Below are 13284 nucleotides of genomic sequence, written 5' to 3' on the forward strand. Positions count from 1 at the left end.
TACACTACTACCCTTCAATGTAGATTTGACTTATCAAATATAAATACAGAGTCTAGACCAGAAGTTAGCATCCAGCCCACCACTTTTCTCATGAATAGTTTTACTGGAACACAGTGATGCCCAATGGTTTACATGGTCTGTGGCTACAACTGCAGAAATGAGTAGTTATGACAGATGATAATGGTTCACAAAGCCTAAAATATCTGGCCTTCTGGAGAAAGTTTACCGACCCCTAAGTATCTTCTATACATAGGTACAAAACACCAGCAAAACCAACTACATAGAAATACATCAGAGAATTGAGGGAAACAGTATATAAACAAGCTTTAATCTGTTTACTCAGCAAGATGTGTTTTTAGGAGTTTAGAGCTGGACACCATTATTTGTGATTAATGCAGACAGCCATTTTTTTAAAAAATCAAACCTCACTGTATTTTGTAACACTGTTTTATTAAGAGTGAGCTTTTTTCAGTATTCCTAAACTGTAAACAATGGAAAACTGAAGTAGCAAAGGAAACACATCAGGGATCATATATAACAGACAAAAACCTTTAAATTTTCTTATTGCCTTTATACAATAATCAATGCATATTTAAGTAAAAACAATTTCTTATTAGGCAAACATTTTTGCATATGCTGCCTTCTCTTTATCTTTCTGTGCCTTTATCTTTTGTTTGACTTTCAGCAACTCTGCCTGGATAGCTGTAAAATAAATACATAATAGGGGTTATTTCTCAAAATATCCAAAAAATTAGGATGCTCAACAACTAATGTCTTAAATATGATAATTCTCCCCACTGATGCAACTCTTCTCTGTACAGTAACTGAGCTCAATTAACAGAATATTTTACTGACAAAACAATCACATAAACAAAAACCATGAAACAATTTTAGAAGATTGTCCATTTGAGAGAAGTCTAAGTTATATGTAGATTTGCCTTCTCTCTCCCCGAGAGAAGGCAATTAAGTGCCTCGCCTCTTTCACTTCAGCAGTGAGAGATTGAAGATATATTTTAATATCTAGAGTTCGTATCACTATTTGTAGCAAGCATATTTGAAAAACAAACTAATCTGTGTCCTAACTTTGCAAAGCTTTCCTAAAATATACATGCAGTAACTAGAAAACTTGTACTATGGCTTCATTCAGCTTAAGGAATGGTCCCAGACATTAAATTCATGATAAATACTGTAGCTTTTAATGCTGTGCTTTCAGGTGGCATTACAGTAATAGGAAACAGATCTCAAATAAGAAGACAGAAAAGTATTTGGGTATGTGAAAATCAGTATTCTGAAGAAAAACTAGAATGTAAGCTCTTTTGAGGGCAGGGAACAAGATTTGTTCACAGCAGTATGATCAGTGCCAGTAAGTCATTATGTAGTATCTGTTGAACAAATATCTAAGTGGCATAGAATACAGTGGTTCATAAAGATATATTCTTAACAAGACAAAATGAACTTTTACCGTAAACACTGCCAACTTACCTTTATCTTCTGGTGCTATCTCCTGAGCTTTCTTAAGATCAGCCTTTAATTGAAAAAAAAACATTTAAAGAAATATTAGATATATGATTTATGAAGGTGGTCGTCTAAAAATATTAAAATGTAGAACAAAATTTTACCAGTGCTTGATCGTATTCTTTTAATCCTTGCCATCCTTGAGCTCTACGATACAATGCTTTGGTATTGGATGGGTCTAATTCAAGAGCCTACAAAAAATTGTAAAATTAGTATCTTTACCTAAATATCATTAAATATATATACTAAATTTCAGTTTATTGCCGGTCAACTCCAAATCAACCCTTTACTCTCTGTGATAATGGACCTAGATAGACCCTGTAAATTTCTTCTGTCAGCAGGCACGTTACATTTTGTCAGTAGAGGGCGCTAAAGGGATATAGACAAGAAAAGCTATTTCTCTTCCACGTTGCAGTGCACTTCTCAAAGGCTTCAGCATTGAGCTTGGTCAACAGCACACAGCAGCTCACACAGGCAACTTACCCAAGCACTACAGCGTAGTCCCATAAACATGGCAGCCAATGAACTTCTCTGCCATCTAGTAAATCACAGCCGCTCCCTCCCCAGAGGGATCAGGACATCAGGTTCTCAGCCTAGGTGCTGTCAAGAGGAGCCTCTTCCTTGTGGGTTCCACAAGGGGAAGTGACTGCTCCATATATAGGAGATGTATGTATCTGCTTTCCCGTATTCTTTAGAATTTTCTTCATTAGCCATTCCCTTCATTATTCTAATCCCCTCTTATTTTATATTAAAGTTTCTCTTTTCAAATTATTCTATAGTTTCTATCTCCTGATTAGGTCCTAAATGCTAAGAGAATACTATTATGAATAAAAAATTTGTTACACTCTTTTACTTGAAACCTACAGGGTTTTTTTAGGAGTGTGAGTAAAGTTGAACAGGTCTGTCCTTTGAAATAAATATTTTAGAAATAATTTTACTTCACATCTTCTAAAGGACAATACTAAGATTTTACTGAAAAAGGTGTATTATCTGGTTCACAAAGGTCAAAAAGAAATCCAGAGTTGGGGCACAAGGCTGATTTGGTCGAGACTATGCTACTCTTGATCTCGGGGTCATGAGTTTGAGCCCCACACTGGGTGTGGAGCCTACTTTAAAAAAATGAAAGAAATCCAGAGTGAAGACCCATCTTTTCCTTGGATAAGTTTTTTCCTCTGTTATATGCTCTCTTCTAAATGTACTTTTATCCCTTACTCTACCTATCTAACCAAATTAGGATTTTTTTTTTTTTTAAATTTTAAGTAATCTTGACACCCAACAAGGGGCTAGAACTTACAACCTCAAGATGGAAGAGTCACATGGTCTACCAACCGAACCAACTAAATGCCCCAGATCTTATTTTATTTCTACTTGCTCTGGGCATAGCTTAATGAGCAATATACATAAAAATTACTGGAGATGATCTTTCTAAATACATAGTTTAGTTTGGAAAATTTTTCAACTGTGCAATAGGGAGAGTGTCATAATTGTTCTATTTAAGGAGGTAATGCTGCCACCTATGTAGTTTCATCAGTTAGTATTCCTGGATGTCCCCATAAAGACAGATGATCTCGGTGTGTTCCAGCAGTATCCATTCTCCTGTACAAGTCCTGATGACCCTAAATTAAAACATACTCCCTCATCAGCCAAATAAAAAGTTCCTTAAGAGTATGAGTCTTTTAATTAAAGCACCTCATCTCTATTAGGTGCTTAACATGTACCCAACACCTGTGCTAATTGGTTTACATATGTTATATAATCCTTGTAACAATCCTGTGAGGGAAGGGTTATTTTCATTTAAAATAAAGATGCTAAGACTCTAAAATCAGGACTTAACCAAGATCACAAAGTTAGTGACAGAAGTCAAACAAAAACACCAAGTCTGACAGGCTCTGCAACCATATTCCAATGCCTTACATGCAACAGGTGCTCAGTATGTTCAATGAACAAAGGAGCTGATACATGTGCTCTGACGAAAAGTATCTTCATAGATTATTAAGTTACATAATGTTATCAGCTAAATAAATTAATTAACAGGAAGAACTGAAGGTCCAAAATAGAGATAATATGAGTTTTAATTATGCTTCATCAAGTCTCATTTGGTCCTCTGTAATAAAATATATTAATATACATAAAATTGCTTTTGTTCAAGTTGATGTATCATAATTCCACTCCTTCAAAAACTGACGTCAAAAGAGACTTACCTCCAAACAACTGTCGATTGCTCCCTGCCAATTTGACATCTTCAGTTTACAAGCACCAATATTCAGCACACAGCTTAAAGCTATAGGTTGTAGCTTCGATCTATCTGCTTGCTCAATAACAGCCTTTGAACCTTCCACATACCTGGAGAATACATTAATAAAGGTAGCATGTAATGCCACATAGAACATACTCTGCTCCTTCAACTATGTCAAAAAATGTTATGTCATTTCTGATATAAAAAACTCATCAAATGCTAATATTAATATTCTTAATGATCACAAGCTTATTTTTCTTAAGAAAATAAATATTTGTTTCAGTTTTTTCACAAAGTGTTCAAAGAAACCTATTGAACAGCATTCTCCAAATCTAAAGATAATTATGCACTACTAATACTTTCCAATTTTTAAAGCTCAGGTCTCCATTATGTACTTTCCAACCTAAGTATGTTTGGGCCAAGACTCTCACCTTAGAAAAAGGAACTGAATGAGGCAACTGGCACTACCCACAGAAAAGGGCCCAGAAATGATGGGCACACGTGGCCCTCAGAATCTGGTTTCTAAAATCCATCTCCCTATAAACAGAACGGGGGCTCCTTGGAGAAACTGCTAATACCAGATCTGGAAACAAAGTTAAGTAAAAGATGAACCTGAAACACCTTGTGCCAGAAAGCAAGCAAGTGCTCACAGACTAATAGGAACATGTCCAAAGGATATAGGAAAGGAGGCTTCCACTGGACAAATCTGGAACCCTTTGAACATCAAAGAGAATGATATAACAGGGTGACCTAAAAAAAATCCACAGGTAATATAATAATACTAAAAAGGAATAAGGAGGGCGCCTGGGTGGCTCAGGGGGTTAAAGCCTTTGCCTTCGGCTCAGGTCATGATCTCAGGGTCCTGGGATCGAGCCCCGCATCAGGTTCTCTGCTCATCACGGAACCTGCTTTCCCTCCTCTCTCTCTGCCTGCCTCTCTGCCTACATGTGATCTCTGTCTGTCAAATAAATAAATAAACCTTTTAAATAAATAAATAAATAAAAAGGAATAAGGAGAGGGAGGAGGCGCTTTTAAACATTAGAATGCAAGATAAGAACTGTAGAATGAATGATAAAATTAGAAAATCAGTTCTGCAACCAGTATAGTAATTGAAGTATCTTCAATGATGCTAAACCCCACCAAATGAAAGGTTAGGAACTGGATATTCACAATCTTACAGGATCATCTCACAAAGTACTTATTATTTACAAAAGGCAAAAGGTAACTTTATGACACAAGTGTCTGGCTGACACCTCTTTAACCAAGTGCCAAAACTCAAAATAGGCCAAACTGATGTGTGCCTTCAGGATGTGATATCACAGGAAATATTCACCACAGATTTAAGTCCTCTTGCCAAAATATTTAACAAACTAATCTTGAGGAAGTAATCAAATAAACATAGATGGTATTCAATAAGACAACTGACTTAAGACTCCACAGATACCTATGAATAAAAAAACCTGATGTAGAGACTACTAAAGATAACAGACTAGAGACATAAAACCAAAATGATATAATGGACTCTGGACTAAAAAAAAAAATTTTTTTTGAAATAATTGGGGAAATTTGAATATGGATTACATATTAGATGATATATTATTGTATCAATGTTATTTTCAGGGTGTTTCAATTATATCAAGGTTATGTAGAAGTGTGCTCGCTTCGGCAGCACATATACTAAAAATAAAAAAAGGTTATGTAGAAGCACTGTTTTAGTTTCTTAGGAATTACCTGCTCAACTACTTGGGGATAAAGTAACCTTTCAAAATGATTCTACAAAAACAAATATAGCAAGAGTTAAATATTAGTGAAAAGAGGTAAAGGTATGGATGTATTCATATATGATTCTTTCAACTTTCCTGTATCTTCAAATTTTTCAAAATAAGAAGCTAGAGGAAACAAAGGAATGAAGCTATTTCAACACACTTGGTTATTATTTTGCAAAGCAATTTTGCCAAAACGACAATAAACAACTCTGAATTTCAGTTTATAATTAAATTTACAAGCTCTTAGAATAATTTATTAAAAATATTTTATTACCTTAAAACTTTTGTATATTTTTTAATGGCCATTTCCCAGTTCTGAGATTTGAAAAAAGTATTTCCAATATTTTTTACATCTTCAGCTATTAGTAAAATTTTATTTACCTGTATAAAAAAATACAAATATGTTGCATTTTAGTTGCTAAAATTTAGTTGCTAAAATTCCTTTTAGTTGCTAGGTTCTATCATTTAGATTGATTTATGAGTAGTTCAAAATTTTAGTACTAATTTTAATAATTAAAATAAGACTAATCTGAAAGTACTTACATCTTTTAAATCTATATCTGCATCCTCAGGGAAGTCTGGATGACTGTCACCAGAGCCATCTTTTGGGTATATCCCCCAATCATCCCCTTCCTTCAATTCTCCGCATTCTGCAATAACGCACAACTGTAAAAATAATCCTAAATTGTAGAGGTGTACTACCATATTAAAGATATTAAAAACAAGCAATCTGGGTTTAAAATCTATACAGCTTTAAGTCATGCACAACACCGTCTAAATCACTTCTCAAATGAGACTGGCAGAAGTCTCATCTATCTGCTCAAATTACAAAAATGCCCTTGATATTGCCCTTTATGTTCACTCCAAGTAATATTATGACACTATTTTAGGAAGGGGTTTTATAGCTATTCAGCAGTTCAGTTTTCAAGAAAGTTGAAAATATTATCATTCTCTATGTAATTTTCTTTAGGTGAGGCATGTCCTTTCAATTCCACTATTTCTTTCACACAGTGGTGACAGCCTATCTCCTGCAGGTATTTCAATTTCCAATTCCCACTCACAGCCCTGCTAATTAGGTTAGGTAGTACTGTGGCCACTATGATTTCACATTTAGAACACAAGGTTCTTTAGAGTTATATAATCTCGTCTAAACCCTAAGAAATTTTGACAAGATGAGGAAACATGCCCAGAAAATTTAAATAACAAGATCAAGGCCAAACCATCAATTAAACAGCGGAGTCTGAAAAGGACTCTTGGTTTCCTATCCTCTACCTACTACGTATTTGTACATACTGATTCAAAGTTTTGCAGGTATAGAAGAGTTAAGAAACCTACCCAAAAAAATCACCAAAATTGAAGTGGGAATAATAAAAATGTCCTTTTAAACTACCCTAACCTTATCTTTCTCACTGTAGAAAAGTTCCAAGATAAAGTTGAAGGTCCAGGCTTCTGTGCCAGAAGTCATCCTAACATCTTCCCAGCTAATAATCATCTGATCCCTCTACTTACATCTCTTTAAGACAGTAATTAAGGTAATAAGTGTATTTCACTGAAATTTTTTACTTACTTTGGCAGGCTTTTCACCTTTCACTTCTACATTTTCCAGTATCCTTGCCACACCCATTCCTTTAATTACTTGGCCAAATACCACATGTTTCCCATCCAAGTGAGGAGTTGGGACTGTTGTGATGAAGAACTGAGAACCATTTGTATTGCAGCCTGCATTTGCCATGCTCAATAAACCTTCCTGATCATGCTGTAGAAATACAAATCAGTGCAAGAAAACCAAGGTTAGAGGTCCTAGTCTGAACTGCTCTTTTACTGACCATTCACATAAAACTAGGACAGGCTATAATACCATTTAGAGCAAACAATGTAGTGTTGTTGTTGTTGTTGTTTTTATATAAACCGCAACCTTTAATTCACAAACATGGGGTACTCAATCACTTTTTAGACTTAAAAAAAACCATGAAACCAAATAAAGAACAGAAATAATTTAGATTTCTAAATTGGCCATTTTGAGAACATACTTCTATCTCAACTTTAAGATGCTGCATTAAGGAATTGTAATGATTATACTTTGCTCTTTATGATGAATGTTCTCTTTTCTGAAAGGAACTCAATAGTCTTCCCATTTTTATGGGCCTACGCTATGATTCTTCCTTTACGCATAATAAACTGGGAACACTAATGGGATAGTCAATTTAGGTAGGACATTCATTAGGTACTTTCCTAATCTCAAAGGAATCCAAATATTATGGCTTTCATCCCAGGTGAATCTTCAGAGAACCATTCTTCAGAGAATGACCTAAAGAAACTGCTACATACATCTTGATATCAAATTTCTATCTGGCATCAATCTGTTTATAGGTGCTGTGAAACTAGATCTCTTTGTCTTTCCACGTTTATCCTTAGGGCTTTCTAAATTATTCTTTGTTGGGTCATGCATTGTATGCTCATGTTAATCTTCCCACTGAAAATGCCTTGTACCCTTGCAACCTAAAAAATTCAGTTTTCAGGGCTACCAAGTTTGCAGAAGACAAAAACTATGTGTCTTTTCAACAGAATCCCCTTTCTTTTGATCAAAGCTAATCACATAATCTTAGTTTTCCCCCTTCAGAGGCAGCTTCCCTTTTTCCTTTCCAAAAGTTTGGTGCTTTCCCCACAGTATCCAAGAGAATATTAACTTCATTTCCTCAGCCTCCTATTGCCTTTGTCTTTATTACCTATGTCCCTTATTCAAACTGGAATCTATGTTTTAGTTCCTGTCTAACCAAATCTTGGCCACCCTGCAAGGCCCAATTTCAGTACCCATTCCTCTTCAATATCTTCCCTAATAATCTGGAACATATAAATAATACCTTTCTCCTATGGTATATACAGAGAGTCTCAATTTAGCATTTATTTACACATTATCATTCTCCAGTTATCCCATGTGTTTTAATCTTGCCTTCCCTGTAATATCATAAATTCCTTGTTATCAAGCTGTTCACTTCTGTAAGCTCCTTAGTGCCAGTGACAGTACTAAATACATAATAGCTGCAGTCAATAAATACTGTTGAAAAGACTGAAACATTTTCTTTTCAAATTATCCCAATTACCTTGCACATATTCCTTATTTCCAAAGATATTACTTCACTTTTGTACTTACCTGTCCATTTTTATAACTTGAATGATGCAATATGCCCAATTATATCTTGAGACAATAAAGATAAGAAGGCACAGGCTCCATTAATGTCCTTTAGGAGCTTAGACATTAACCATATCCGCTATTTTGCAAATCCCCTGACATCCTGGTTATTAGCGATGGTTTTGTTGCTCTTCAAATTCAAGCATAAAAATGCACAAGTTACCATCCTTCTGATAATGAGAACACTTTTCCTGGAAACAATTTTGCTATATGGTGGTCACTCATAAAAACTCATTGGCTTTAATGCAGTATGTAAACCTGGATCACACTGACATGACCACCGTATTTTTGCCAAATAAAATTAGTGGATGAAATTTTTGTATGTTAAAGAGCAGATTCACAAATAAGATACCTTTTACAAGAAAAGGAGAATCTATGCAAACCTGAGACATTTATTGGTTATCTTAATCCAACCAGTATCCCAGACATATAACAACCTTTGTTATGATCAATAAACATTCACTTTTGTCTACTTTACCTTATAATAGAAATTTTCATCTTCAAATTTTTCACCATAAATACTTTCTCCACCTGTCCCATTTTGATTTGAGAAGTCTCCACCCTGAATCATAAATTTCTTAATAACTACAAAAAAGGAAAATAACTATTAGAAACTAAAATATAGATGACTATAGCAATGTTAACTAATGAACATGTGGTAAGAAAAAATCTTCCTAAAACATGACTCTAGTCCTATAACTCTCCTCTTTCCCCACCCACCCCCATAACTCCAAACTCTTAAGAGACTTTTCATAGCCTGGATCCAAACTACTTTTACTGACTAATCACTCACTAATACTCCCAAGAATTAGTTCAAATGGTACCTCCCCTATATAACTGTCACTGAGACTCTGAGGGTGGATCTTTTAATTTTTCTCCCACAGTATCTTGACGTTATCTCCACTTTATAACATATAACATAATGATCTGTCTCTTCCAGGCAACACTGATTCCTCAAGTACAGCAACTGTTTTTCATTGTGCATATGGCTAGACATGTGTGACTCATTGATGTCTATTAAATAAGACCAATTTTTCCCAGTAGATTGTTGTACCACAATGGGAGTACTTCAGCAAGTATTATCACTTGGTGTCAAAGGTTTCCAAGACAACACTAATGTTCAGAAATTTCCTAGGATTCATGAGACTCAGCATTTGGTTGTATTACAGCAATAAAATAAGGATACACAGCTAGTTGATAAAAGGAAAAGATACAAGAGTCTGGAGAAATCCATGTACTTCCTTATACTCTCTCCCTCCCATGAAAGGTCAGAGAGTACATTCTTTCCCCAGCACAAAAAATGCTACAACATATGCACAATGTTGTTACCAAGGTAAACCCAAGGTTTTTCAGGGTGGATCATCCAGTTACTCTCCACCCAGCATGTACCAAAATTCCAGACTCCCAAAAGGAAAGCAGGTGTTCAGCATAAATCAAAGTGTTTATACAAATAATCCAGGCACAGTAAACCATCGTTATGATTCAGGGAATGGTTCCAGTGCCAAGTTCCTAACTCCAGCTAATGGCCATGCTGCAAGCAAACCTTTTCAAGGACAGTAGTCTCAGGCCTGCTGTGTCAACTCTTCTAAACACTATATTAGTATATTTTAGTACTTCATTAAACCTGAATATAAATCAACAGTTTAAACATTTTAAAATCAATATTAGTTTTTTCTTAAGTTTCTTTTAATAAATGAACTACTCATGATTATATTTTAACTTATTCATTCATTAAACAAATATTTATTGAGTATCCACTCAGTAACTATCCTACATGCTGAACACAAGATGGTGAAAAGATACAGTTCTTGAATTCATGGAACCTACAGTCTATTAGGGGAAGCATCAAATAATCACTAAACAAAGGTATGATTACAAGGTGTGATAAGCATTATGAGAAGTCATCTTTTAATTAAGTATCACAACAAGACACTGAATTTTTATCAGCTACAAGCATTCCCAAGCAATCCTGCAAAAGTGGTAGTTATAACTTTTTTGCCACCAGGCAAACTATCTAAAGTCTGCTTTTTTATCATTGCACACCCTTTTTTCCTCAATCTAATCCCAAAGGAGTGAAGAGCTAGAGCATTGGTAAAGCTAGGTAGTCCATTTCTCTGTAAGTAAACCTTAGTACCTACCCTCTCATAGTTGCACTGTTCACAGCCCAACCTTTATGAAACTGAGCTGTTGTCTCAGATGTCAGAGCATTCTCCTAAAACTAACAGTCATTTTTAACTTCCACTCTTTACTTCTCTTTACTTAGTATTTTCTTCTCTAATTGCTACAGATTTAGAACAATCAGATTAAAAAATTTACACATACTTCGATGGAAAGGGCATCCTTTGAAATGGAGAGGTTTCCCAGTGGTGGGTCCAATGCCTTTTTCTCCTGTACACAGCGCACGAAAATTTTCTGCGGTTTTGGGTACAATATCTGCAAACAATTCTAAGACAATTCGACCAACTAAAAGAAAAAACGAAAACATATCAGTATGTAAAACAAGCAACCATAAGCAAATGCAAAAGGACGATTGGTAAAAGTATAGTGATTGGTAAAAGTATAGTGACTGAGATACCAAGTTCTCTTGTTTGGTCATTTTTCTAATATTCAAAATTGGTCTAATGTTAAGTGTCATGTAACTAGATGAATTTGAAACAATTATTTTTCTACATCGTAACAAAAGATCATAAATGCAAAGCCAGATTGGCACCATATATGGGACACCATGAAATGCAAATGGTTTTTAATTCTGAGTAATTTCTTCTACTTGTACTCAGAAATTCCAACCACCAAGTAACCAATAGGAGAAAACCAAATATCCTTTGAGTGGCTCGGTTTGGCTGAGTTTGGGGTATAGCTGTAGCTTTTGTGTTCTTTGCAATTTCCCTAACGTGGCGGCTGCAGCAAAAGACGAAAAAGTTCCCATTTCAGACAACTCCTAAGGCAGGTTAAAAATAAACCTCGCATTAATTTCAAAACAAAATAAATGTGTATATAAATGCATGTGTGTGTCCATAATCAGCCACGGGGTCTCTGGACCCTGCTGTGTCCGTCTGCACGCGTTCACACAGCCCAGCTAACAATTCTAACCTGTTCTAGAACGAGTATTTCAGTTACAAAGCAACATGCTAATTCACAAGACCTCTGGCGCTCCCGAAGTGCTGACATAACCTAGGCAACCACATCGCTACCCAGAGCTCATTTTCCCCCAATGCCAAAACACAGAAAACGCTAATCTGACGGGACCGCTAAGTTAAAAATTGGTGATAAGAAAAATCAACGCGCAAAAGTCGCTTTAATTTACGAACACTCTGGCAACTGCTGACGTTATCTCGCGTGGCATAGGGCACGGCGTGACTAGAACCCAACAAACGCCTATCAGTTTTCTCAACGTCCCACTGCAAACATAAAATAATCTTATTTTATGCCTGCCTGATCGTGCAAGGTGGCGAGGAGGTACAACCCAATCAGGAGAGACAAACGTAAGGGCCGCCACAATCCCGAAACCAGAAATTCTTTCCAGAAACTTCCGTAGGACCGATGGCATTGGTACAAGGGCGCTGGCTCGACCCAGCCTCGGAAGCCTGGATTTGTTCCCGTAGTCCAGTCTGTGCGGCGATCCCCCTCGGCACCACAGAGCAGCCCCTGGCCCGAACCGCACACGACCGTCGGAATCCCCGAATCCCGGGAAGCTTCCTCGGGGCCATTCCGCAAGTATCAGTTTCCGCTCACCTCGCTCCCCTCCGATGTCCACGTCAAAGAAGACTCTGGGGTTACAGGGGTTGGAAGGCTTAGTTTTCGGGGATGGGTGCGACATTTTGAATTGCAGAGGCGCTAGGGAGCCAACTCAGAGAACCTCGTGGACCCCCGGCAGCTCGACCCGACAGCGCCTTTCTAGATGAGGATCTGTCGGCGGCGCTGACGAGCCACTTCCGGCGTGAGGTCCGGAACCGCGGCCCGACTTCCGGCCCCGCCTCCAGACGGTATCTCTCCGTGCTCGAACCCCCGCGCGTTCCCCGCGGTTTTCTATCCTGCGCTTCCTCTGTTCCCGCGTACTGAAGTTGCAGCCCCGGTCCTTTTCAGTCTTTTTGCGTGTGCTTCATCACTTTGCCGTGATAGTGTAGAAGGGCTTTGGAGACGGTCTTCTCCATTCCAGCCTCAGGTCTGCCACCAACGGGTGTGTGACTGCTTCTCTGACACACAGTTTGTCTGGAAAGTAGGAATAAAAATGCTTACCTTGGTGGGTGGTTTGGGGAATTAAAGATGCCAATTGCTAGCACAGTGCCTAACACAGAGTGTTAGGTGTTAGCTAATCCATAGTGACCGTGTTATTGCTGCCATTTTGTTACAAGTTGCAAAAAAAAAAAAAAAAAAAAGTGTAAGTGATAGAGGTTAGGCAAAGGCCCTACGCAGAACATCCAGAAGGGAGAGTTTTGTTTCCTGATAAAGCTGTGTTATAGTCCACTTTTCCCTTCTGGGAATTTGTGTAAACATCTTCCCTATTGATGTGAACATAGACTCACCTCTGGATAAAGCCTAATTTTGGAAAGAAGTGGTATGTTCTTTAGCACTTGGTA

At 37.0% G+C, this 13284-nt stretch overlaps 1 protein-coding gene across 2 annotated transcripts; it reads right to left on the reverse strand.

Moving 5' to 3' along the window:
* Positions 1 to 433: 433 nt before the first annotated feature.
* Positions 434 to 12639, reverse strand: PPID (peptidylprolyl isomerase D). 2 transcript variants are annotated; one of them, XM_082727795.1, is made up of 10 exons: positions 12440 to 12624; positions 11030 to 11170; positions 9186 to 9292; positions 7085 to 7273; positions 6061 to 6183; positions 5792 to 5898; positions 3717 to 3858; positions 1620 to 1706; positions 1483 to 1525; positions 434 to 702 (listed from the first exon to the last, which is right to left on the reverse strand). In XM_082727795.1, the coding sequence occupies exons 1-10, from the start codon at positions 12522 to 12524 to the stop codon at positions 614 to 616; spliced, it is 1113 nt and encodes a 370-aa protein (XP_082583921.1). In that variant the 5' UTR covers positions 12525 to 12624; the 3' UTR covers positions 434 to 613. The 2 variants fall into 2 exon arrangements, with proteins under 2 accessions (XP_082583921.1, XP_082583920.1); XM_082727794.1 differs by having other exon boundaries at positions 434 to 1525; positions 12440 to 12639.
* Between the last annotated feature and the right edge of the window lie 645 nt (positions 12640 to 13284).

Source organism: Mustela nivalis (assembly GCF_964662115.1).
Source record: "Mustela nivalis genome assembly, chromosome: 4".
NCBI classification, from domain to species: domain Eukaryota; kingdom Metazoa; phylum Chordata; class Mammalia; order Carnivora; family Mustelidae; genus Mustela; species Mustela nivalis.

What these genes read in the sequence shown, in the direction of transcription:
- PPID (XM_082727794.1), bottom strand. Translation starts at nt 12,524, where the DNA reads ATGTCGCACCCATCCCCGAAAACTAAGCCTTCCAACCCCTGTAACCCC. An exon ending in AGGATGCCCTTTCCATCGAA is followed by an intron (nt 9,293 to 11,029) that starts GTATGTGTAAAT and finishes CCTTTTTTGTAG; the next exon opens with TTATTAAGAAATTTATGATT. An exon ending in AAATATACAAAAGTTTTAAG is followed by an intron (nt 3,859 to 5,791) that starts GTAATAAAATAT and finishes TGTATTCTCCAG; the next exon opens with GTATGTGGAAGGTTCAAAGG.